Here is a 27,721-nt window from a genome sequence, read left to right as displayed (position 1 = left end):
ACCAAAAGACCGAATTTCTGGTCTATCCTGGCTTCGAGGCTGGTGATGGCATTGGGTTTGGAAGTTTGGGAGTTGCTGGAAAAGTTGGAGTGCTGGTAATGGGGGAAAAACAGTCGTAAGCGTAGACAGAACAGGTACATCAGGAGAAGAAACCTGGCTAGCAGAACTCCTACCTTCGGCTCTAGTGGCCGTCTTTCTCCTGATCCCAATCCCTACACTCTTCACAAGTTAGATCAGAACAAATTTGCCCTCTGCAATGACAGCAAATAGTATGCGAGTCGTATTTGGCTGATATCAGTCTGGTATTGCAGCCTTTGCTGCAAAACCAGATACTAGTCGAACTAGAGTCACACAAAATCAAAAAAGTCACAATCAGGAAAAAAGTCTGTCAAATCTAGCTAAGCTAATTGTAATTAGTGTGAAGGCTACCAAAAGGAATGAGTACTTCACCAAAGACGGCGATAGCCACAACCATCCGGCGAAAAAATAAAAACAAAAAGCTGCTCAAACAACTGATGGTCAGTCACTGACTAGCAGAATTGAATTGAGCTCTTCAGCTGTATTGTACCTATTCTTCCCAAAAAGTGGGCAGGGTTAGTTACCAACACCAAAACAATAGAAGTGCTATCGCGAATTTCAAAATTTAAGCTGCCACGACAGAAACTAATAGGTATGTAATTACTTGGTAAGTTACTTATATAAAAAGAAACCATTTATTAAGAATCCAGCTTACCTATCTGCTTCTCTGTATAGCTGGCTTCATCTGCTGTTGCTCGGGGAATGATGCCAGGATCGGTGAATGAAGTATGAAAGAGAACGGACATAACAAAAACAAAGAGGAGACCTCCAACAGCAGGAATTGCTGGTGTCAAGTTCCCCGCCAAGAAGGGACAGCTGGAAAAGAACAGAACACGTCAGGTTAAATTTAATTACTAGAGACAACTCTAATCTCATTAGTTTTCTTATATTAGGTTTTTGAACTTAAGGAATTTGCTTCAAATTTTTACATGATAGTTTTCAAGCCAATACTTGGAAAGTACAGTACATGTAACAAACTAAAAACTTTACCTCTCAGTCATTAAATTCATGTAAGAAAAACATTGCACTTTCAAGTTTAAAAATATAGAAAAAGTTACATGTCAATTCAACAGACTATGCAGTGGGATCGTGATAAGCTCTAGTTTGTATTCTATGAGAAATACAAATATTCTTTAAAATTCATTTTTATTCATACAAGAATATGAACTACAGGCAGTCCCCGGTTATCAGCGGGGGTTCCGTTCTGATGGTATGATGATAACCGAAAATCAGCAATTTTTGGGGCTCATTGGCGCCAAAAATCGCTAATTTTCGGTTATCAGCGCCTCTGTTAGGTATGTATTGGTGCCAATACCCAATTATCGGCACCGATGAGTGGAATTTGGTGATTTTCGGCGCCGAAAATTGCCGATTTTCGTTGATAGACAAGCCCCGTAAAACCAGATCGCTGATAACCAAGGACTGCCTGTATCGTCTTTTATACAAGAAACTGACTGCTGAAAGCCGAGGACCAAGTAAGATAGTGAGCCTCTGCCACATTGTATAAGTCTCCACTGAACAGCAAAAGAATGAAGGAGCAGTCAAACACTCACCACGAATGGAGAAATGCCTAGTCATGTATACTGGGCTGTCCAGCAGCTGGGGAGCAGACAAGGAAGGAAACAGACCAGGATCCATGGCATCTGTTCACCAACGAAGCCAAATTATGCAATGTAAGCCAGAAGCAAACTTGTTTGACAAGAGTTGAAAAAACTACAAAACAGTTGATCAAAACCTGTACGGCAGGAAGAAGGAATCCTGAGATCTACGAGTGTTCTCTTGTAGAAAGGGAAAGAAAGCTCAAGTCCGCAGCCTGCCTCTATACCTAAAACCAAAGTTTGCCAAAACAGGGTTAGGAGTTACCCCAAACCCTGAGCAATATAGAAAGAGCAGAAACCATGTCTTTCCCAAGAAAAATTAGTTGAGAAGAGTGACAATTTTATTAGAAAGCTACAATTCCTTCTTGTAGGAAGAGATAAAAGCCTAATGGAAACTAGAACTTGTATTGGAAAGTGTAGATTTGGATAAGGGCTTCACCCTACTAAATCAATGAACCTCTGCTGCTTCTCTCTATTGGCCCCTCCCAAAATCCCTCCTCCTTCCCTTACACTTCCCTAGTCGAGCCTTGGAAGGTAAGATGATGGAACTGGTTAGAAACACTAATCCTAGATAAGAAAGAGACCTCGACTCCTGTCAAAAGATTTCTTGCATAGCTTGCGATTAAAAACTATGCTTGAATATGATACACCATGCCTGGTAAAGTTACTCTTTACCCTTGATCTGACTTCACTGAAGCTTACTCATTCTACAACCTACCAGCTTCAATTGCATGCTACATAACATACATCTAACTTTATTTGAAGAGAATAGCCATTTACCTCTATAATAAATACATTTGGGATTATTTTGGGCAAGGACCATATTCAACAGCACCACAATTTATGCAAGCAGGCTCCTTTCCTTGTTCTTTGCACCAGTTAAATATCTAAAGATGGCCAAATTCTTGGCAGTTAAAACATCTCTTGGCTCTAAGTACATACTGCTTGATTATGAAAACATACCCTGCAGCTCTGACAATTCCAGGAACTCTGGTTGAATCAAATGTTACTGAGAGTCCTGGATACGAAGTAATAATATATGGATACCATCAATTTATTTCCTCATCCCTTTCACTCTCACAATGCCTTTTGTTTCAAGTTGTTTTTGTAGCTTTTCTGCAGAATATGCCATTAACTAGAGTGCTAACTGTGGGCACAGCAACCAGATCATGGGTCATGACTCTGGAGTATTCCCAAAAATTATCTCTGTAGACGAGACTATCAACCACTACAAAGATACAGTCGCCTAACCCAGGCTATTCTGTTCATGAATGAGTGAAATAATCTCCGAAAACTGCTGCTCAAGCTAGGTCTGCCAGGGTTATGGAGGAACGGGACCATCCAGTCCCATCAGATCTCTAGGGACAGGAGCTGCTCCTTCTTCAGCCATATGCCAGATCTCAGCTCCCTAGGGTGTTCCCAATCCCGTACTGAGCCAGACAAACCTCTTGTTGGAGAAAAGGTACAAGACAAAGCATAGTTGCTGTCAGCACCTTGTTCCCACTCAAACATTGCTGGCCCCGTTTTGAAGCCTGGTAGCCAACGAGAAGGAAGACAGAGAAGAATTAACCCTCACACCACTATCCCACTTCCTTCCCAACCAAACAGCGAGCCACGCTCATGAGAGGTGGAAGAGCTCAAAGGAAACCCCTCCCTGGAGAAAGAGGGCTCGGACTGCTCACACTCCAGACAGAACAAACATTTCAAGCATGGAAACAGTGCAGGTTTTCTCCCAAAGCCTCCTGGAAAACACAGAGGAGAACCTTCCATCACTAGTGCAAACCAAATCCATAGACCAGGCCCATGACAAGCAAGCGGGTTCCACAAACCCCTCTCTGTACGACTTTCATGAGTCATGGTAAGAAGGGTTGTCCAGTGCACCAGTTGTCCTGCGACCATCAGATCATGGTTGGGCAAAGTGAGTGAGCCATGCAGCCTCAGTCAGATGTGAGCCCAAGCATTCACAGTGAGACGAGGTGAGAGCAGACCTCGAATTTAAGTGAGCTGGTGCCACACATCAGCTTTACCTGAGGTAGACCAATCAACACCTGATGGTGTGTACGACTGCTACCCCCCAAAAAAACCCTATTGACTTTCATATGCAGTCTTAGACTTCCCCTTCTTTTTCCTCCGTTCTTTATTTAAATCTTCAGCTGAAAACCCTTTTTGGACAGTGCCAACAGATTATAAACCCAAAAGGGCTACAAAGGGAAACCAGCCAAAGGTGATAAATAAATAAATATTAACGAATAGAAAATAAAACTGATAAACTTGAAATTCAGGAGACGTCAGCAGAGAGCGAGAATGAATTTGTTTCTTACTTAAATTTTTGGAGATCTGAAGATTTCATAACTGCACTAGGTAAACTATTTCACATCTTGGTTGTAGATACAGTAAAACTCCTAAAAAACCGAGTAGTATTAAACCTGATGCTATAAAACAACACACTGTTTGCAGCAGCAGCCTGCCTAGTGTTGCAAGCAAAAGCAGCTAGGGGGCAGGTAAAGAAATTTACAGAGGATGTTTATCATTGTAATACATTTTATGCAACAAACATAAAGAACTCACTTCAAGTCTGTCAAAATCAACATTAAAAGTTGGGAAAATAAACTTGACTGATGACAACTCTATCCAAGAGCTTGAGATGAGAGTCAGCACTGGAAGACCACATAGGAGAACACTACTCCAAACAAGGAAGAAGACACTTACATATAATAGCTTCATCCTGACATATTCTAAAACATTTCTGCAAAGATACCAACTTTTGAGAAACAGGAAGCAATATATGTAAATCTCAAAAGCCAATTTCTTATCAAAAGTCATATTTTATAACCTTAGGAGAGTCACTGGTATTCAAAACCATATCATTTAAATGTAAGATGTTTTCAAGATAGCATTACTTATGTTTAAAGAGTATGTTATTGTTGTGACGTCATAGGAAGTGACGTCACAGGACCAAAATGGCGTGGAGGGAGAAAATGTAAACAAACCAGAAGCGGGAGTGTTGGAAAGCATGGTGGGAAAGAGGTAGAGAGCTCTCTGAAGGTTAGGTCGATAATGGTTGGGTTGTAAGTCTGTTTGTGGTTTTTGTTGTGAAAGCTGGATTGCATAGAGTAAAAAAAGAACAACGTGAACAGGTGAGTGGATCACATAATTGAATGATTTAAGGATAGGTTAGGCTAGAAAAACTTTCAATTGGTAGCAGAGCGTGGTTCGTTAAAAATGGACGGATCTGATGGTAAACTTTGGGAGATGAAATGGAGGAGAGACTGTCCGAGATTTAGTGGGGCACAGGGCGATTATAAAGGATGGAGAGGACAAGTCGAAGATTGGCGTGTGGTGTGTGGAGAAGAAGTGAAATATCCGGGGATAGAGATAAGGATGAGCTTAAAAGGGAAAGCTTTAGAAGTAACAGAAGGAATAGATAGAGATGAACTTAAGGATAGCGAGGGTTCAAAGATAATCCTGTCCAAACTAGATGAAGTGTATCTAAAAGATACGTTAATGGAAAATTACAGTAAAATGAAAAACTATTTTAAAATAGAAAGAGAATCTAGTGAAAAGATGAGAGATTTTATAATTAGGTATGAAAAGGCAGAGTCAGAGTGTAGTAGGGCACTAGGGAAAAGCATGCTTGAAGGGAAGCAAAAGGTTTTCATGTACTAGAACAATCGAATCTCACAGAAGATCAAAACAAATGGTATTAGCAGCTTGTGGTCGAGAAAAGTTGGAATATAAAACAGTGTCACAAATAATGAAAAGAATATTTGAGGGATTAGGAATAGAGAGGAGGGGGAATGGTTAGGATCAGAAGGTTGTGAGAATTTTGGGAAAGGGGTGGAAAAGCCAAAGATATCGGGGAAAGGTGAATCGAGGTAGAGGTGGAAGAAATCCCTTAAATAGAGAAGGGAAAGTAACACTGTGTGCTATATGCAAATCGGAATGGCATTGGGCCAGAGATTGTCCTCAGAATTTTCAGAATAAGAAGAAATCAGAAACTGGACAAGAAGAAGAAAAAGTTTATATAGGAAAAGTTAGCAAAATAGAAGAAGAATCTTGGGAAGAGGTTGATGCAATTTTAGACACAGGATGTAAGTCAACAGTTTGTGGGAATTGTGACTAGCACGCATTGTTGTGGGTTTGAATCAGGAAGAATTGAGGAGAATGAATGATACTAAGAAAGAGTCTAATAAAGTATTTAATTTTGGTGAGTCATCATACAAAGTCGAAAGGAGTAATGGAAATACGGTGATATTGAAAAACAAAAAGTTTTATTTGAAGACAGAAATTTTGCAGGGTGATGTACCATGGTTAATAGGTAAGAAAACCATGAGTAAAATGGGGATGACCATAAATTTAAAAGAGAATTGTGTTAAAGTAGAAGTATTAGGGGAAATGAAGGTAAAGTTACGAGAAGACAGACAGGGCCATTTAAGAATACCAATTTTGAGGAGGAAGGTAGAAGAAGAATTATTATTGGAGGGTGGAAGGGAAAGAGCCTAAGGGAAATTAAAGGTACAATGATGAAGTTACATCTACAATTCCACAATGGAAGTGGAGATAAAATATGGAAGCTAACAGAAGAAGCACAGTGGAGTGACGGTTTGGGAGAGAAGGAAAAAGAGGAAATAAAAAAGTTACTAACTGACTTAATCGCAAGTTGTGAAGTATGTAAAAGATATAAAAGAAATCCAGCTAAACCAGTAGTGGGATTTTCTTGGAGTAAGACATTCAATGAAGTTGTAGCAATGGATGTGGGAGAGATAGAAGAGAGAAAGTTCTTGGTAATGGTAGATATGGCAACAAGGTATTGTCAGGCTTTTTGGATAAAAGACAAGAAACCAGAAACTATTATAAAGACTCTTTTTGTGGGTGGTTTGCGATATTTGGGGCACCTTCTAAAATATTATCAGACAACGGGGAGAATTTCAAAATGAAAAAAAGTAAGGAGGATGGCAGAAAGATGGAATATTAAAGTATTAGCCACAGCATCAGAATCTCCATGGAGCAATGGATTGTGTGAAAAGACAGTAGGCATAATCAAAGAAAGCTTAAGAAAGATGAAAGATGATGAGGAAGTGGATTGGTCCATAGCATTAAGATGGGTAGTGAGTGCCAGGAACTGCTTAATAAATAACGGTGGTTTCTCCCTAACCAATTAGTATTTGGGAAAATCCTTCCTTGCCTAATTTAATGGGAGAAGAAAGTTCAAGTCCTGCAAGCAGAGAGAAAGGTATGGAAGAAAGCATAGTAAGGGATACACTGAATGCAATGCATAAGGCCAGAGAAGTGTTTATCAAAAATGAGTCTTGTAATAAAATAAGAATTGCTCTAAACAAAAATGTCAGAGAACATAAATTTGAAGAAGCAGTAGTGGGAGACGAGGTATTCTATAAGAGAGAAAATGAAAATGAATGGAGAGGACCTGCTCAGGTAGTGGGAGTATCAGGTAAAACAGTAGTGGTTAAACATGGGGATTCTCTAAGAGAAGTAGCGAGAATACATGTTACTAGGATTCAAAGACTATCACCAGAAAAGGAGAAGATACTTAAAGTAGACAAAACACACACTGTGAAAGATGAATCCCTTGCATCAAAGGAAGGGAATATAGATGAGCAGGAAGGAAAGATGATAATTGGCTGGAGAAGGAATGCTGATGTAGAAGAGACTATAGAAAGAGATTTGGCAGAGGAAACACTGGAAGATGAAGGGAAAGTGAGGTAACAGAAGAAAGTGAGTTAATAGAAGAGATACCCAAATTCAGAAAGGGAAATAGAGTTAGAGCTATAAACAGAAATACAGGACAAGTAGAAGAGTGGACGATATTGAGCCTTGCAGGGAAAAGATCAAGCAAATCTTGGGCTGATTCAGACAATGTAGAAGACTCACAGTCAGGTGACAAGGGATGGGTTGACTTAAGAGATTATAGTCATGTAGAAAAAATTGAAGATGAAGAAGAGGTTTTGCTAGGATTCGAAAATAGAAATGTAATTGAAGCTAAAGAAAAGAACTACAAAGTTGGAGAGAAAACAAGGTATATGAGGAGGTAAATGACATTGGACAAAAAGCTATATCTACAAGATGGATAGTAACTGAAAAGGTAAAAGGTGGGAAAGGATATGTAAAGCAAGATTGGTAGCTAGAGGTTTTGAAGAAGAAATGGCTGAATGGGAAAAAGATGCTCCTACATGCAATGCCGAAATTTTAAAATTTTGTTTGACAGTAATAAAACTGAAAGATTGGAATTGTTATACGTTAGATGTAAAACTGCATATCTACAGGGTGATGAAATACAACGAGGTATATTTAAAACCACCTAGTGAAGATGGTTGGAGTGGATTATGAAATTGAAGAAAACTGTTTATGGGCTCAAGGATGCAGCAAAGGCATGGTATTGTAAGGTGGTAAAACTGGTGGAGGAGCTTAAAGGTGAGAGGAGTAGATTAGAACCTAATATATTCTTTTGGAAAAAAAGACAATAAATTGAATGGTATTTTATGTACACATGTAGATGATTTTTGCTATGGAGGAACTGAAGGATTTTTAAAGGAAACAATTGGGAAATTGAAAGGGAAATTACAAGTAGGAGAACAAGAAAGTAAAAGTTTTAAGTATATAGGAGTAATAGTAGAGCATAAGGAAAATGGAATTTGTCTTAATCAGTGGCAGTATATAAATTCTATAAGAGAACCAGAAGCCAGAAGATTTACAGGTAATAGAGTATTAGGACAAAAGGAGTTAACAGAATATAGATCAGTGGTAGGACAGTTGAATTGGGTATCGCTACATACTGTGCCAGAAATATCATATGATGTTAGTGAATTAAGTAAAGCTTTTAAAGAAGGAACGACTCAAGATATGAGAAAGCTGATTAAGATAGTGAGAAAAACTAAGTGCATAATGGGAGAAGTGATAATAAGTGAGTTAGAAGAAGAAAAGATTTATTGGGAAGCCTATGCAGATGCTTCATTGGGAATATTGAAGATGGTCATACTCAATTAGGTTATGTGATATCATTGACAGATGGTAAAAGGAGAAGCCCTATATGGTGGAAATCCAGAAAATCTAGAAGAGTAGCAAAGTCCACCATTGAAGCAGAAGCTCTGAGTGTTGGGAGGCCATAGAAGGATTGATATATTTCAAACATTTGTGGGAAGAGATAGTAGGAGGAGAAAATTAGAAGCACTGGTGAAAACTGATAGCAAAACCCTAATGACTGCAATAAAATCAAGTACCGGAGTAAGTAGTAAGAGATTAAAAATTGATATTGCAGCAATAAGAGAAACAATAGAATCTGGAGAAATAAGTGAGGTGAGATGGATAAAAGGAAAGCATCAGATAGCTGATGTATTGACCAAAGCTGGAGTTTCTGGGGAAAGCATTAGGAATTATGTAGAGGGTAAAGAATTGGAGAATAATGGAGATTAGAAGGGATTAGGATAAGAAAAGGCTGGAGGAGGGAGAAGGAGATAAGTGTGATTGTGTGTTAGTTTTATAAGTTAGTCATTATTTTATTTTCTGCATTGATGAAGTGTATGGGTATTGCAGAATGTATAAAAAGAAAGCACATGTTTAATTTTATAAGATGTTTTTATAGCATAGCATTACTTATGTTTAAAAAGAGTATGTTATTGTTGTGACGTCATAGGAAGTGACGTCAGGACAAATGGCGGGAGGGAGAAAATGTAAACAAACCAGAAGCGGGAGTGTTGAAAGCATGGTGGAAAGAGGTAGAGAGAGCTCTCTGAAGGTTAGGTCGATAATGGTTGGGTTGTAAGTCTGTTTGTGGTTTTTTTGTTGTCGAAAGCTGGATTGCATAGAGTAAAAAGAACAACGTGAACAGGTGAGTGGATCACATAATTGAATGATTTAAGGATAGGTTAGGCTAGAAAAACTTTCATTCTGGACTGATTCACCCCAAAGCCTACTCCACTCATGAATACATGCAAAATTTCTATTCAAGGATTCTGCAACCACAGACCTAAGGTGTGGACGGGGAACAACAGCTAGAAGAGTAGCGTCATCAGCATATGCAATTAGAGTGTTCTCCAGACCCTGCCAGATGACAGTAGTATAGATAACAAGAGCAAAGGACCAAAACACTACCTTGAGGAACATCTGAAATGCTGCTGTTAAAAGCTACTATACTGGCCTTCAACAGAGACTCGTTGGGTTCTGCCTATTAAAAATTCATTTAAAATATTAATAAAAGATCAACCAATTCCCAATAATCTTTAGCTTGAGGATAAAGCTTCAAGATTCATACAAAGGCTGAACTAAAATCTAAACCAATCATGTGTGCCTCTGCACCATCATCAAGAGCACTGTGAGATGGTGGACACTGAAAGAGTACATCCCAAATACCAAGGTCTCTACAAAAATGAAACTGTAATGCCGGTAGCAGGTATTATCTTAAACAAACCTACAAAGACACTTTGAGACCAGCTTCTCAAAACCTTAGATACAAACATGGGTAACTGAAATAGGCCTATATTCAGCAGGGCATGAGGACAGACTTAGTCCCCTAGGTAATACAGCGATGTTTCCCTTCCTCCAAACAAAAGGGTAATTTGCAAGTCCCACTAATCTTCTAAAAATTGTAATATCTCAGGAGCAATGAAATCAAGTCTTTTTAAAAAGAAGGGAATGATCCCGTTAGAGTCTATGCTGCTATAACTATGAAGACCTACAAGCACTATTGACTTCCCTAGACCTGGAGGCCATTGGACGCTACATGTACTTAGGTTCTGGAAAGCAAGACTGATGCAACACTTAGGATTCAACATACTGTTTGTTCACAAACATTTGAGTCTGCCTTCTGTTTAGGGCAATATACAGCAGTTAAAACAGCTCCTACAAGGCGAAGAGCAAGATCTCTTTCACACCCTCATTTTAAGTTCCCTCAGCTCTCACAGACAACCCGAGCTTGATTTCTAAGCATCTACATGGAAAAAGTCCAGGGCTAAGGAGGAGGAATAAAAGTCCAGCAACAATAAAGAGGAAGATGAGTCCAACAACAAAAAAGAGAAAGATGATGGAGAGGGAGGGCACAGCCAGCACGAATTCCAGCTGGTCGAGGCAGGAACTGTAGCTTTAGTTTTACCCATTGGAGGATCAGCTGATCAATGGCACCAACAAAAAACTGTAGGCCCATCAGGTTCTACCTCTGCAGAGGCATCAGGTTTTAAGGTCCTCTTTTCCTCTGCTAGGTTATTATCTGGGAAAGCTGCCAAAGATGGACTACCAAGAATATCAAAAAAGGTAGGCTGTATCTTCTGCAGCTACCCCAAAGATGTCTTCCTATGGACACCTGGAACATCAGAATCATGACCACAGTCATCAGAGGGCAACATAGCTGTTGGATGAGCACCTCCTTCAGAAGCTGGTACATCCTCAGTAGAAAAGTCATGGTCAGGTTTTTTAAGCCTAGTGCTACTCCTAGGAGTAGCACTTACAGTGGGAAGAGGAATGGATGATGGGGTAGGAAGAAATTAAAAGGGTTCAGAGGCATTCCTAGAGGAGTGCCCCTTCCCCCTAGACAGCAAGCACCTTTCATCCTTCTTCAAACCTAATCTACTGCAGCAAATCCCAATCAATACATTCCTTGCAAGAAAAGCACTAGAACAGGGTGACCTCATCCCTTACAACATTCATGTTTTATATTTATAATACAGTAACGGCAAAAACAAGAAAAAATGCAACCAAAGAACTCAAGAACACACAGAAATGGCAATGAGTAAAATACTTATCCACGCTCCAAGCTTTCAACTTGCAGTGAGGACAGAAAAGTGCAGTGCATATGAATACTGCCGCAGCTGAAAGAGAGTGAGTAAGGGGCTTGCTGAGTGAGGGATACTCCCCCACTCACCCCCCTCCCCATCTGTTAACCACCTGGTTAACTGTTAGAACTTTTCCACCGGTTTCCAGCTCATGACAACAGATTGTATTTCTACAGGAACAAAAACCTATTCATCTCTTACCAATTTAATTATATATTTGTAACTTTGTAAGTCATAAGCTAAAAATGTTACAGACTAACAACATTTCTTATAAGACTTGTGTTCAAACCTTGTCTTTTTCTACTGACTACAATTTTGGCATTCACTAAAACATACTTCATTGTAGACCATAAATTATACATGTAATGCATTTTGGTACATCAATAAACAAACTTGCATGAAAAAATCTAATACTCACTCGAAGACAAAAAAAAGAACATTGGTAACAACAATGAGACCGACAGTGAGGTAGAAGATGCCGGTCTGTTGGGCCATCATGATGCGTCCATCACAGTAAAATTTATTGCGGCCCGGAAATATCTGCCACTTCCTCTTGACACTCGCCATTTTCACCTGAAAGGAGTAAATTGGGTTATCAATGTCAAGTGTGGTATGAGAACAAAAGAGGAAAAAATACAGTAGAGTTGAACGTCAAGGGAAGTGACAAACCTCTCTCTTAAAAGCTGGCAGTCTGTATGATCCAGGAAAAACAAAAGCAGAAAAAGAATTCTAGGGATATACTGTACATAAATGTGCCTACAGTATAAACAGTTGCCCAGTTTACAACTGGATCCTGTTTCTGAAGACTAGTCACAATATGACCATTATTATTATTATTATTATTATTAAAATAAAAAAGTTTAACCAGACCACCGAGCTGACTATCAGCTCTCATAAGGCTGACTATCAGCTCTCATAGGGCTGGCCCGAAGGATCTGGATGAAATGACAGGTCTAGGCTAGAAGCCTAACACTGACATGGTGATGAATGAATGAAAATTATATTAAAAGTTGCACAAAGGCATATGCTCTCATACTGGTACACACTCACATTTATTCTCATGTTTCCATATATACTCATTACTACAAAGGTATATTAAAATTCATAATAAGTAAAACTTTAAAATTTAGCTGTTTTAAAATTCATAGGTTTTTGGATTTTTATTATTTACTTTTTATATTTTATCAAATCACAACTTCTGAACATTAAATTGGGTATTACTGAAAATGCTGAAGATTCTGATAAAATTTCCTTTATTGGTCTATTTCCAAAATTTGATAATCGCTGCAGGTTATATTTTGGACATTCACACAGTACATGCTTCACTGTTATCAACACTTTGCAATCTGAGCATTCAGGAGGAGAGCCACATCAACTGTTCATTAAGTGTCCATATGTCAAACGAGTATGGCCTACTTGAAAAAGCGTCAGAATTACTTGTGTGTGTCTCTCTCTCTCTGATATGATGGACTCCATTTTCCAACACTGGATTTTATCTGTTTTATCATTTTCAGGTTCTTCATTCCATATATTTTGCCATCTACTTACAATGATTGTTTTTATATATCTTACATAGTCACTAATAGGGATGTTTACATTTGCTCTTGTCATGTGGACTGCTTCTTTAGCTGCTTTATCAGCCTATTCATTTCCTTTAATCCCTATATGGGCAGGGATCAAACATATTTCAATATTTTTTCTATTATTATACAATTATATATGGAGTGAAAACTTAATTTGTTGTACAAAATTACTTTTTTTTGATTATAGCTTTGAATGGCTTCTACAGAGCTTCTGGAATTGCTGTGAATCACAAAATTAGTAAATGAGGTTTCTTTAATTATTTTTATGGCTGATGCTATTGCACATAACTCAGCTGTAAATACTGAGGCATTATCTGGTAAAGAGAACCAATACGTTTTGTCTTGGAATACTGCAGCATATCCCACTCTATATTGTGACTTCCAGATCCGTCAGTGTATATTGTGTAATGTGGACTTTTCGGATTATACCGCCACCGCAAATAGAAATCGGACCTAACCCATAAGAATCCACTGTTTAGATGTCCAAAATCTATTTGCATTTCCTGCCCTATGGTTTGAGCTAGAGTTGGCTGGTGATATCTGGCAACTCTCCTGTGCTAGTGTGTGTGGGAGGTGTGTGCCTCAGGACTCAGTGCTGACCCAGACAGCAAACCGAAAGGTTATTGCTTTGATTTGCTCTGCCCCCAAGATCCCAGTATTTGGACTGGAGCACTTCTTGCCTTTTAATTCTTTATACATCCCCTAAATATGGGTCATGCACACATGAATAAGGAGGAGAAGGCTCGCATATTAGCCTGGAGGCAAGAAAAAGTGCCTATTAAAGAAATCTGTAGATGTACTGGCGAGCAAAGTCAACCGTAATGTTGCTGCTGGCTGCCGTTTCGTGACCTACCACCCAACGTCGTTCCCCCAAGAAAACCTTATCCTGGACACCCACGGAAGACTTCCAAGGCCACTGATCATCTTCTTGTGAGAGAACTACGTAAAAACCATTGTCTTACAGCTTCTCAGCTAAAAACAAGTCACCCAATCCTCTTGAAAGATGTATCAATCCGCTGCATCCAACACCGTCTCCAGAAGGACCTCCAGCTACCCATCCGCCATGCTGCACGCAAACCTCTTCCGACAGATCGTGTGAAGAAAGCTCGACTGAATTTCGCAAAGAAATACATCCACTGGACAGCTGATGACTAGAGGAAGGTCATGTGGTCAGATGAATCACCATTCCAGTGTATTCAGGGTCGTTCTACCACAGTAAGATGGCCATCTTCGGTCAGCAGATTCGACCCTGCCTACACAGTTGCCACTGTCAAGCACCCCGAATCTGTCATGATTTGGGAATGTTTCAGTGGTTTAAGAGGTCGTGGAGGATTGCTCTTCCTCCCAAAAAATGTTACAATGAATTCTGACCACTACATTCAAGTTCTTGAAGATCACCTCCTGCCTTCATATGAGACTCACGGCTGCACTGTCTTCATGCACGATGGTGCTCCATGTCATAAGGCCAAGAAAGTTACCAAGTGGCTCACTGAACACAATATTGAGGTCTTACAGTGGCCTGGTAACAGTCCTGACCTCAATCCAATCGAAAATGGGTGGAATGTCATGAAAAAGAAGCTTCAGTCGTGCAACACATCATCCCTCATGAGCCTGCAACAAGAAATCACCACAATCTGGGAGAATGAAATGTCTTTGCAATACTTCCAGAAACTGGCTGACAGCATGCCTAAATGACTCAAACTTGTTCTTAAAGCCAAGGGGAATATGACTAAATATTAAAATAGGTGCTACTATTCTCAATTATGTTTGTTTTATTTATTTCCTTGATGATAACCATGTTTATGCTACCAGTTGCCAAGTAGGTCTGATTTCTATTTGCGGTGACTGTATGTTCTACTGTATGTTGTCTATGGTGTTCTGGGGTATATGAATAACTTTTTGATAAACACTTTAAGTGTGTACAAATTCTCATTTTATCCATTGTCTAAGGAGGCAGTAATTTTAATATTAAAGGTATTTGTATATTTATATTTATTGACTCAAACAATCTTCTAGCTCTAATTGGGAAAGGAAGTGGATGATTGTTTATAAACACATCTCTTAATCCAAATAATTTTTTGGTTGGAGAATCAATTGTCTGAATTCTCAGAGCACTCTTCATTGTTACTAGCTCTCTATGGAGAGAGAGAGAGAGAGGTAGTTCACCACATTCAACTTGTGAAGAAGACATTGGTGATGATCAAAAAGCTCCTGAAGATATTCTAAGGCCTTCATTATGAACTGGAACTAACGTTTTCAGCATTGCGTCTGATGCCGAGCCATATATTTCGCTTCCATAATCAATGACAGACACCACTGTTGCTTTATACAGTACAGTAAGTGTATGTCTATCGGTTCCCCAAGTAGTGTTCGATAGTTTTTTAATTAGGTTTAATGCTCTTTTACATTTTGATTTCATGTATGTTATGTGGGCTTTCCAGTTCAAGTAAGTATTGAATACCAATCCCAAAAATTTTGCTGTTTGGCCAACTGGTACGGAATGATTGCAGATTTTAAATCTGTTTCTTCATCTTTTTTCCACATTTTATTTTTCATAAACATTACTGCTCAAGTCTTTTGTATAGAAAATTTGAAGCCTACAGATGAGTCCCATTCATCTATTTTTATTACAGTTTTATTAATGATTCGCTCTGTATGTTTTATGTGAGATGCTGAATAACATTGTATATGTCAAAATCATCCATATACAGTACAAGTTACTTTTAATTCCGATAGGTAGATTATTACTGATATCATTTATTGCTAAAGTAAACAGTGTGCCACTAAGGATGCTTCCTTGTGGAACACTATTTTCAAGTGGAAGTGTACTTAATACATCATCAATTCTCACTTGAAAAGTGTGATTTGTCAGAAAGTTTTGGATAACCTAGGTAAATGTCAACGGATGCTGTTATGTAACATTTTTAATATTGCATCTCTCCATATAGTATTATATGCCTTTTCAGTGTCAAAAAAGATGGCTATAGTAATTTGTTTTCATTCAAATCCTCTTTGTATGTGGTCTTCCAGGTAAGACAGAGAATCCAATGTAGATCTGTTACATTGTGACCCAAATTAAGAGGGAGTCAAAATTTTATTTTCTCGAAAGTGCCATGTTAGTCGAGCATTTACCATTTTCTCTAGTAATTTGCATAAACAACTTGTTAAAGAAATTGATCTGTGATTGTTTACATTACTGGGATCTTTTCCAGGTTTGGGGATAGGAATACTCATAGCTTTACGCCATTCACCAGGAAATAAATTTCGAAGCCATAAGTGGTTATAAAACTCTAATAAGTATGTCTTTGTCAAAGGTGTTAAATGGCAGATCATTTTAAAACAAATACTGTCACCTCCAGGGGCAGATTTATTGCTGTTCGACAGAGCAAATTCCAACTCTTCCATATTAAATTTTCTAATGTATATCTTCTATTGTTTCAAAATTTATTGTTATTAATTCTATACTACTTTTCCTTGTGCGGAAATGCTCATCTAAACTTTTGTCACTACTTACTTTTGCTAACTTTTTACCCATTACATTACTTATTTCTTTAGGATCAAGTATTCATTTCCCATCTTTTATTATGGAATGTCTAGGTGGTTTAACATGGGTACCATTTATTTTCCTGAATTTTTCCCCTATTTTTTGTATGGGAGTATTATTTAAGAGATCTGATTCATATTTCCTCCATGAAATGATTCTTTCTTGAATTACTTCTCTTTTAAATTTTGCAGATATTTTGTTATATAGAGGTTTTAGTGTATCAATTTCTAATAATAATATAGTCAGTTTTTGTAAAGTTCCTTCTAATAACATTAATGTTTTGTTTATTTTCCTGAACTTTAGTAATGTTTTGTTTATTTTCCTGAACTTTCTATTCAAATTATCTAATCATCTTTCAATCTGGTGTTGTATTTTTAATAATTCTGTTAGTTTTTCAGAACACCATGGGATTTTATGTTTTGTTGGATGAGATTTTGATTTTGGTATTGCTTTATCAGCAGCATTTGTAATGAAATCAACAAGAAATTTATTAGTTTAATTGTGGTCTTTTAAATATTCAAAAGGTGGGATATTCCTAGTGGAATTCATATTGCTCCCAATCTGCTTTATAATAAATGGTATATTGAGGGACATGCTTGGTGGGATTATTTTATAATGAATTAATATTGGGAAGTGATCACTTGCGTGCAAGTTGTCAATTTTATTCCAATCCAATCTGTCAACTATGTTTGTTGTACATAGAGTTAAGTCAGCGGAGGAAAATGTTCCACGTGTTTTAGAAAAATATATGCTGATTTCATTATCATTTATACAGCATGTCACATGAATCTATGAATTCTTCTATTTTACTTCCTGCTCTATTTGAGTCTGTACAATTACAGTCCCACATTGGGTTGTGGGCATTAAAATCACCCACTATTAATGTAGGTTCCTTGGCATTATTAAGTAATTCTTTAAAGTTTGTCAAAGTCATAATTTTTATTAGGTTGTTTGTATATATTATAAATTACATAATTATTTTTTATTTGTATTCTAATACTCAATATTTTCAGATCAGAAAAGTTTACAGGTACTTTGTCATAACATACTTAGTTTTGTACATATATATGGCAGTACCTAAATTTCCTTCTTCCTCTCTAGATGAAGATGCTAAGGTGTATTTACCTATTGTTGATATTGTTTTGTTGACATGTTGTAAACATAATATCATTGGTTCATACTCTTTTAGTAATCATTGTATTTCTCCTAGGTGTAATCTGGTCTGCAGACCATTTACGTTCCATTGTATAATAAAGCTATTAAAAATATTTTATTATAGTGGTCGAGTTTTACTCCCTTTTTTTTGTATTATCAACTTGGATTTTTCTAATAATTTACTCACGACATTCATTTGTGGGTACTAAAATCTGTGGTTTCTTTTTTTTCTATATTTCATAAAATTTCTTATAATGTTTGTTAAACTGTCTTTTGTTATTTTTTTGTTATCATTGTACAACTCTACAAAACAATCATTACATCCACATCTGTTTTCATGTACATTTCTTGTTTCATTTGCTCTTGTACCAGTTATTGGTGATGGAGTAATCTCTTCTCCCTTGGCATAATCATTGTTATCTTCAAATTCAGTGTTTTGGATATCTGTATCCATAGGTTTTACTATTATTTTAGGAGATATAAAGGTATATTTTTTGTTAGTTATTGCTCTTTCTTCATATCCTTTGTCTTTGATTTAACCGGTGTTGCTCTAATTATAGTTGGTTTTTTCGTTTTGGGTGGTCCTCTCTCCAAAGGCCTTTTTTTATCCTTAATTTCCACTCCATCACAACTTCCCTTTGTTTCTTCTGTTGTAGTATCATCACCTTGTGCTATTTGCATTAACATTTCAAATGAGTCTGATAAAATGTTACCTATATCCTCTGCGCCTGTTTTTTTATTCTTTACCATCTTAGTTTTTTTCCTGTAAAGCATTATTTTCTTTTTGAGATTTATTTTCCTGCATTTTGTTACTTATACCTGTATGTATTTTTGTTTCATTATTAGTTCTTGTTATAGAGGCATATGTAAGTTTCTTAGCAGGATCTTGAATTCCTCTCACTTTCAATTCTAGTTTAGCTTCTCTAATAGACATCCCTGTTCTTTCTTGTAGCATTTTCAGTTCCGTATTGTATATGTAATACTGTACATGCATTCTTTGGATCTTGCATGATGATTCTGTCCAGAGTTTATACATTTTGGTCCGCTGCCATTCCATTGTGTGGCATGTTCTTCAGATCCACAATAAGCACATACCAGGTTCATTTCGACGATATTTTTTTGCATGCCCATATTTACTAGTTTTGGCACTGTAGTGGCTTTGGGACACAGGGCCTTGTTTTTCTGTTCTGACCTAAAATTCTTATTTTTTGGGGTAGATCTTGACCATCAATTTCTATTTTTGTGATTTTTAACGTTTTATTTTTTTGTTTACTCGGTATATTATATACCTCACAATCTTGGACTCTGGGATACCTTTTTTTTTCAGAGAGTCCAAGAGAATATTCTTTTTGATTGGCTCGTCACTGCTCTCAGGAAGCACAATGGTACCCTGAATGCTATTCATAGTGTCATGTTTTTTAATCTTTACATTTATATTATCTATTGCTGTTATAGACATATAGCCCTCAGATTGACTCTGTTGTGGCTTCTATAAGCCACGTCTTTTCTCTTATCTGTCTAAACGACATTTCTGTCGTTGAATGTCTGTTTAATATGTAGTTCTCTAACTTTGGGCTAAAATTTTCCGTTCTGTTTCTAAGGTTAGAAACCTTGACCAACTTCCACTCCCAAAGAGGGAGTCAAAGTGAGTCAAGGTTGGGTCAAGACGATACTTACGTCTTCTGGGTTTGTTTTGTATTGGAGCATAAGATTCCAGTATCATTACGTTTTGATTTTGTTTTGATTTTTCTAAAGAAGGGTTGTCAGATGAGGTTCCAGTGGTTGTCAACTGTGCCAAGTCGCTACCATCAAAGGGTCCAGGGGTACTCAGATCCTTATAATGACTTGTCATAAAGATTGAGGGGAGGGAAAAAGAAAAAAGGGTAAACCTGAAAACCTTAAAAAGATATCATCAGCCTTTCATGGAGTTTATTCTTCCACCAATGGCACAAGTGAGAACCGACTCGCAAATGCCCACCCCCTACCCTACCCCGCAGGGGGTGCCCAAGTGTAAGCCAAACCCGCTTGCTAGGACTGAGAATATTACAAGAATACAATCGTCCCCACCCTAATCATATAATGGGCAAACCGGATAGAATGCCGAGAGTCCTATCCCAAGAACCAGACCTCCCTAGAATCCATGGTCCAGCCCTAATGAATTGTTCCGCCTTTGAGATATCAATCTGATAACTCTCAGGTCTGAACATTATCGGGCAGTTGATGGTCCTACCACAGTTTCCACTATTTAGTTCCAGATATAAACCCATTCCCAGCTATGATATCTTTTCCTTTATATCAGGTCCAATAAATTTTAACTAAAGTGGAAAATTCCCCAAAAATTAATCCAAATAAATATACAATGGTACATGGGACTCCTGGGCTCAAACCCGGGAACAAATTCCTAGGGTTCAAGAGCCCCCTCACCACATCAAGGTGGTCCCACTTTGAGGGGGGACAATATGACCAACTGCTTACACAGTCTTGTACAGACACAAACACACATACTTGTACTGCATATATGATGCACTGGCTCACCAAATAATTTATGTTTTTAGTGTTTAACATAAAAAACCTGTAGGTAATGAACACGCCCAGCCTACCCACTGTCTATCCTGAGGTGTAGCCTTTCCACCACTGGCCCCTATGAAGCTAAGTATGCAGAATGAAGGTACCTTGGTCTCAGCTTTAGGATGGTACTTAACACCTCTACCATTGGGACCTATTAGTCAACTCTCTTACATTGCCATCTTGATCATTTATGACAAAGTTTTACAATGTGAGTACACATAGTATTTACAATAAAAATGACATATTTATAATAAAATAAAGTTTTATATATACTTACGAAGTCATTACATAGCTTTAGTTTCTATTAACCAGCAGCTAGAATTTTTGAAATTCGTGGTAGTACTACTTTGTTTTGGTTAGGCGACTGACCCCACCCACTTTTGGGGTAAGAGAGGAACTTGTCCAGCAAGAGAGCTCAATATGTTTATGCCTTCCTATCCATGAAAGGGGAGGAGGGAGGGTTCTGATCATGTAATTACTTGGTAAGTATATATAAAATTTTATTCTATTAAAAAATGTCATTTTTATATAAGCAATTTACCAAGTAATTACAAAGCTGAATCCCACATTGAAGGAGGTGGGATGCATGGCTCTATCTATTCAAACATTAAAACTGTAATGAAATGAGAATAGAAAAAATGCTAACATTGGTAAAATGTTTGCTAATTCCTTACCTGGCGAGAGAGCTGCTACAGGAGAGTACTGCCTCTGGCTGGCGCTCATCTCAACAGCATGGCAGTATAGCCAGGGGATGCCTGCTAATTAGTGGGATTCTTTACTGCAAAGGAGTTTTCTGATTGCAGATAAAGAATTAAAAAGTTGCCCCTACCCTGGGCTCAGCACCGTACACACAAAAACAACCAGAGTAATCAAAGTAGTCGCCTAGACCATGACTTAAAGCCACTGCCCAACAGAAAACACAAACTCGAGGGCACTCGACGTACATAGTACCCCAATGCTTCCCTACAACTCAACACCCTTATTTCAAGGTGAAGAAATAAGGTATGGGAGGGATACTTCCTACAATCCCTCTCCCATCACCATGCCAGCAACCAAAACCGGACCCAAGGTACTGCAATTTCCCATATATAGTGTTGACTTCGCTCCAGTAATGAGAGGCAGATACTGACCTACACTTCCAATATGTTGTCTGGATAATTGAGGAAAGCAACAAATTACCTTTAAAAGCCATGGTTGTGGCTACCATTCTCACTTCATGTGCTTTCAATTTCACTAAAGGTAAGTCATCAATCTTAAACTGCGAATGAGCCTCCGGGATAAGATCCTTAAGAAAAAATGACAGGACATTTTTCAAGAGATGATGCAAAGGATTTTTCACTGAGCACCAAAGGTTGCTCGATGCACCATGAATTTTTTCAGTACTTAAGTGCCCTTACAGGGCAAAGGGTCCTTTCCTCTTCCTCAGTCCCTAAGACATCTACCAGACTTCTGATAGAGAAGGAATGAGGCCACGTGTCTAAATACAGAGCTCAACATTGCTCTGTAACCCTTAATAGTTGAGGAAGATAGTCCCCTAAAAGATCTTAAATAAAGCAAGAAATCTCCAATTTCAGCTACAGTTGTCTTAGAAGATGAGATGTTATGCGTTCGGCACCATGAACGGAAGATTGTTTTCTTGACTTGATAAACATTGCTCGAGGACTGGCATCTGCATTGAGCAATAGCATCTGCAACAGACCTTGAAAATCCCTTCGATCGCACCAGTTTCTTGACAGTCTGAATGCGGTCAGGGCCACAATGGACAGTCCTTGGTGGAATCATCTGAAATAGGGTTGTCTGAGTAAATTTAGTTTCTGAGGCAACAGCCTTGGAAAATCTGTCAAAAGCTCTAACAAGTCTGGGAACCACTCCTGGGTTGGCCAAAATGGGGCTATTAGATTGTTACATTTTGGTGATTCCGGAACTTGTTGATTACGGAACTTGTTGATGACTACCCTTACCATTTTGAATGGAGGGAAGGCATACTGATCCTTGTCCAACCAGTCCACAAGCATTGCGGATCTGGGGCCGGCGAACAATACAGAGGAAGACAAAAGTTCTTCGTGGTTGCGAACAGATCCAGAACTGGCTTTCCCCAAAGTTTCCAAAGTTTTAGACACAGTAAAGGATCCAGAGTCCACTCTGTAGGGAGCACTTGTTTTCGGCGGTTCAGTTCGTCCACTAAGACGTTTAAGTTCCCTTGAATAAACCTGGTTAGGATCTTTGTCTGGTTTTGATCCGCCCACAAGAGAAAAGCTCTTACTGCCTCGCAAAGGATAAAAGTGTGTCCCCCCTTGCTTCTTGACGTAAGACAGTGCCGTTGTATTGTCAAAATGGACCATCACTGTCTTTCTGAGCACTTCCAGAGCAAACTCTTGTAATCCCCAGTGAATTGCTTTCAGCTCCTTTACGTTGATACGCCATCTGCTCTGTTCTTGAGTCCAAATTCCAGAGGCCTCCCTGTCTCCCAGGAGAGCTCCCCAACCTAGGTCTGAAGAGTGAATAAAACACTAGGTAGGGGCTCAGAGGAAGGAAGGACTTCCCATGAGATAGTCTGTCCCTTAATTTCCACCACAGCAGGTCCTGTTTGATTTCCTGAGTTATTGGGAAAACAAAAGTGTCCGGAAACTTCTTCCTGTTCCAATTGGCTCGTAGATAAAATTGAAAGTTCCTCATGTGCAGTCTTCCCAGAGACAAGAATTGCTCTATGGAAGAGAGGGTCCATAGAAGGCTCATCCAGTTGTTTGCAGAGCAAGACTGAAGGAGGAGGAATTTTTCCACTTTCTGAAGGCAGGCTTCTATCCTTTTGGGGGGGAAGGAAAAACCTGAAAAGTCAGAGTTTATCCTCATCCCCAAATATGCTATCTCCTGAGAAGGAGTCAGCTGTGACTTCTGAAAATTTATTAAAAGGCCCAACTACTGGGCTACAAGAAGGGTCTTTTGCAGGTCCTCCGTACATGTTTCCTTCGACCAAGAACGAAGGAGCCAATTGTCCAGATAGAGAGAAATGTTGACCCCCATCAGATGTAACCATTTCACTATGGGAGTTAAGACTCGTGTGAAAACTTGGGGAGCCGTGGCTAGGCCAAAGCAAAGGGCTTTAAACTGATACACCCTGTTCTTGAAAATGAACCTTAAAAATTTCGAGTCCTGATAAACTGGGACATGGAAGTATGTGTCCCTCATGTCCACTGAAATCATCCAATCCCCTTGACGAATGGATGCTACGATGGATTGGCTCGCTTCCATTTTGAATTTGATTTTCTGGACAAACAAATTCCTGAGGCTTGGCTTCTTTCTTGAGGAGGGAAGACAATTCCTGGGAGCAGGCGGAAAACTTCTCAGAGCCTACTGAGCAGGCCGTCAACACAACCGGCGAGCTGGTCAAAGGGGCTTCTGTGTGAATGGGATGGAGTATCCCTCAAAACTTCCACAATCCAGGTTTCTGCTCCTCTTGCTTCCCATCGTTCCCAAAAGTGAAGGAGCCTTGCTCCTACTGGCATATGGAGGACGCGAGTCTCACTTATGTAAGGGAGCTTTAGAGGAGGACTTTGATCACCCGAGAGGCGAACTGGGCGTTAGCACGCAGTCTGGAAAGGCCTCTTTGCCTGCCCCTACCACAAAAGGGCTGAGGTTGGACAGGGGAAACCGTCCTAGAGGAGAATGTCGGAGTTACTCTAGGGTGCCTCGCAGACTGAGTGAGGAGTTCCCGAGTAGATTTCTTCTGAATGTCAGAAGAAATCTGAAGAACCATAGCCTGTGGGAACAAATGTTGTTTATACAGAGGGGAATAAAGAAAGAGGACTTCTGCGAGTTCACACCTTTAGTGGTTAAGAACACCACAGATCCCTTTTCTTTAAAATGTTCATCGCAAAAAGGGAAGTCAGCTCCAGAGATCCGTCCCTTATAACCTTGTTGAGACAAGAGATAACACCCAAAAAATCTGAGGTGTAGTCCTCCGGGACATAAGGACAATCCTTGATCATACAAGCAAGGGCACCCACTACCCAATCTAAAAAAACTAAGCACCTCTAAAACTTTAAACAGGTGTTTGAACAAATGGTCCAGCTCCAAAGTCAAGAACAGGATCTTCACAGAATTGAAAGCCGACCTCCAGGACGAGTCTATCACACTGGAGAAGTCCCCCTGGGAAGAGGCAGAAGCTCCCAGGGACGGGGCATCTCCAATTGCCTAAGACAGATATCTCCTCTGAGAGAGTCTCGACGGAGGGCAACTAAAGGAGGCCCTTCCCTGCTCTCACTTCCCTGAGAGCCAACTTTCTACTTCATTTAAAGCCTTATTAGCAGAGGAAGACAGTACCATCTTAGAAAGTCTCAAAGAATTAACAGTCTGATTGTCCATTAAATATGTAGATGCCGAGGAAGCCAGAGCTGCAGGCGTGGAGAAATTAGGAAATGTTGCCAACAAAAACCTTAGCAACGAAGCATTACCAGTTGGGGGCTCGTCCACAATCCTAGCCAAAGAAGGGACTAGACATTTAACTGTTGACAACTGTCCCTCTAACTCCAAGTGATCCTGGGAGAAATGTCCAGGGCTGTCCCAAAAAGTGCAAGACAGCTTTGCTAGAGAAGATTCCTTGGGCTTCTTTACAGGAACTGCAGGGGAAAGACACACATCAATAGCGTGTCTCTTCTAAGGACAGGATTTGTCTTTAAAACGCCATTGGTGTCTGGGACTCGAATCACTTGAAGAAAGACTAGAAGAAAGAGGACTCACTTCCATAGAGACACCTTTCCAGTGGTACTCTGTCATGACCTGGGAAGTGGCAACAGGACCGAGGGGGCAACTGCCTGTGGGCAGACCCCACTGACCTCCTTTGGACTACCAGTTTGGCTCCTCCTAGATCTAGGGGAGTTTGCCAGGGACCTTTGCCTAAGAGAATTGGCAGGACAGACAGCCACCTCCTCCACTGACACTTCAACACTTTTAACAATGCACTTATCCATAAGGACTTTCAATGAATCGCGTGTCTGTTCCATAGTATAGTATTCACTAACAACTCAAACTTCTTATTAACTCTCGACTCAAGGTTGGTAATGGTGTCGGGATTGGGAGTAAGGAGCTGGGGATAGGAGGTGGTGGAACAGAATGAGAACTGGGATTAAGAGGAATAAAAGGTAATAAAGAAACATTATCAGACACAGACTTAGCAGGAACCTGACTAGCTAACATCTTTTCACTATTGGCTCTAGAAGCAGCTTTCCTCTTTTCGTCTCTGTCCAGTTTTGATAAGTGACTATTTAAAGTTTTCCTAATTTTGACATCCCAATGTTCACATTCATTACAAGTCAAGTCTGGCAAACAAATTTGACCCCTACAAGATGTGCAGAGAGTGTGCGAGTCATAACAGGTTTTAGCTATCCTAGTATTACAGCCTTTGCTGTACTACTGAAAGCCTTGGGAACCAGAATCAGACATAGTCGACAAGTCAAAAGTCAACAAAGCTTGGAATGTCTAAGATCAGAATTATAACAGTCAAATTCAGTAGTTGGGTCTGAAAAAGAACCTGATGCTGCCTAAATATGCCGAAAAGGCTACCATAAAGAGAATACTTCATCAACTGTAGTACAGCACTACAACCAAGAAGCTAAAGAAATCCAAAAATACGCTGCTGCAAAGGACTGAAGTATAGCCATCAGCCAGCAGAAACATAGCTCTTTTGGCTAGACTAGTTCCCCTCTTACCCTGAAAATGGACGGGGTTAGTCGCCTAACCAGAACAAAGTAGTACTGAAGAGAATTTCAAAAATTCTAGCTGCCGGTTAATAAAAACAAAAGCTATGTAATTACTTAGTAAGTTGCTTATATAAAAATACCATAATAATAAAATACAAAAGTAAATAATAACACACAGCTTCCTGGGTATCCATTCTGTACCACTGTCATTTCCATTTCCAATGCCAGACAGGGTTAAGTGGAGTTGTAGACACATAAACTTTTTGACTACTGTAATTTGTATTTATGCTGGGTATACAAACGAAAGCCTTTTATGTAGGAGTATTCCTTAGCATGAGCTGGAATCGGTCATTGAAACTTGCTGACGAGATAAGTTACAGAGGTTAAGAAGGGTGACTAGAGGAATATCCCTCACTCACCAGCCATCACCAAGCACTTCTTCCTTTGACATGAGGTTTATGATAAAGTAGGGTGGTTGAGGTGAGTAACATGATACTGTAGAAGGCTCTCTGGGAGCCTGCCAAGTGCCAACAGAATGGGAAACCACTCGACACAGGATCAATGAAGAGCTTTCTGGGTATATGAGCCCTGGAGTGGTGAACACACACATTTAATCACTCATTGGGACAGACTGAGTGGCAGAAAGGCATGGGCATCCAGAATGTCCCAGGGGTGCTGGGAGGCATCCTCCAGAACATCAAGGATCTGGCAACAGAAAACAGACCACTGGGAGTTCATTGTTAAGGTGCGTGGTGAGCAGGTCAATCACTGGTGATTCTGAGAACTTAGTCTTCTCCCCATGGAGTAAGGGCTGCTTGTCATTACTACTTGGCTCAGAAGCTAAGCTGGTCTGCTAAAATACTTCTCATTCGCAAGACGTACCTTGTTGACAGCTGAACAGTGTGGCAAACCATCCACTCTTTCATCTATTTTGCCTACTGTCAAAGGTGGTGGGAAACTGGTTGACTTCCATCTTTTGCTGATGTAAGTTCTTACTTTCGTGTTGTCTCTCATCAAAACTATGGAGTGACCCATCACACAATCCTGGAAGACTTTCAGGGCTATTGGAGCCACTTGCCTTCCAAAATGCTTGTGTACAGATAAGGCTCATCCACTGCCTATGCAGCTGAGACAGACTAGTCACTCAGATATGTAATTCAATCTTCCTCTGATGCCCTGTGAGCAGAAATATTTCAGGGGGTGGAGAGTTGCACGGAACATGGAAGTCCTGTTGTCTTGCAACCGTGCAAGATCCTCTCTGATCTCCCAAATCATGGTGCAAGGCTAGGGTGGATGATATATTGGAGATGATCATTGCAGCCTCAGTTATTACTGAAGACAGCACATTGGAAGACAACCATCAAAACTTCAGAGTGACCCACCAAACAATCCTCAAATACTTTCAGACACTAGGTGACATACCACAGCCCAAGAACTCCAAGCCATGGAGCTCCCGATGTTTGGTGGACAGCTAACTAAAAGAGGTCATACAGAAGGATGTGTGCTCTAACATGACCCTGGAGACATTGGTGGGCCACAAGCTGGCTGGGAAGGACTGTGAATGCAGTGAGCAAGAGCAATTGGAACATGGGTGAAAGAGACAGGAGTAGTTCTCTTATCCAAAAGAGAAAGGGCCAGCATGGGTTACTGAGCATGCTCAGTGAGAACGTGTTATCCCTACCTACGGTGGACTGAACACCCAGAGGTGTCTGAATGCTGC

General features: G+C 39.5%; 1 protein-coding gene across 5 annotated transcripts in view; it reads right to left on the bottom strand.

Annotated features, from left to right (window-relative positions):
* The window catches only part of app (Palmitoyltransferase app), a 136,444-nt gene that overhangs the window by 78,584 nt on the left and 30,139 nt on the right, over positions 1–27,721 (bottom strand). For all 5 annotated transcript variants that reach the window (XR_010849857.1, XM_067085545.1, XM_067085544.1 and 2 more), the window contains exons 2-3: positions 11,874–12,028; positions 734–894 (exon numbers count right to left, since the gene is read on the bottom strand). Coding sequence is in view for 4 of the 5 variants with exons in the window: in XM_067085542.1 (XP_066941643.1) it covers positions 734–894; positions 11,874–12,028 (316 nt within the window). In the remaining variant the exon portion in view is untranslated. The remainder of the gene's footprint in view (positions 1–733; positions 895–11,873; positions 12,029–27,721) is intronic.

Source organism: Macrobrachium rosenbergii, chromosome 42, assembly GCF_040412425.1.
Source record: "Macrobrachium rosenbergii isolate ZJJX-2024 chromosome 42, ASM4041242v1, whole genome shotgun sequence".
Lineage (NCBI taxonomy): Eukaryota > Metazoa > Arthropoda > Malacostraca > Decapoda > Palaemonidae > Macrobrachium > Macrobrachium rosenbergii.
This window is presented reverse-complemented; position numbering and strand designations above follow the sequence as displayed.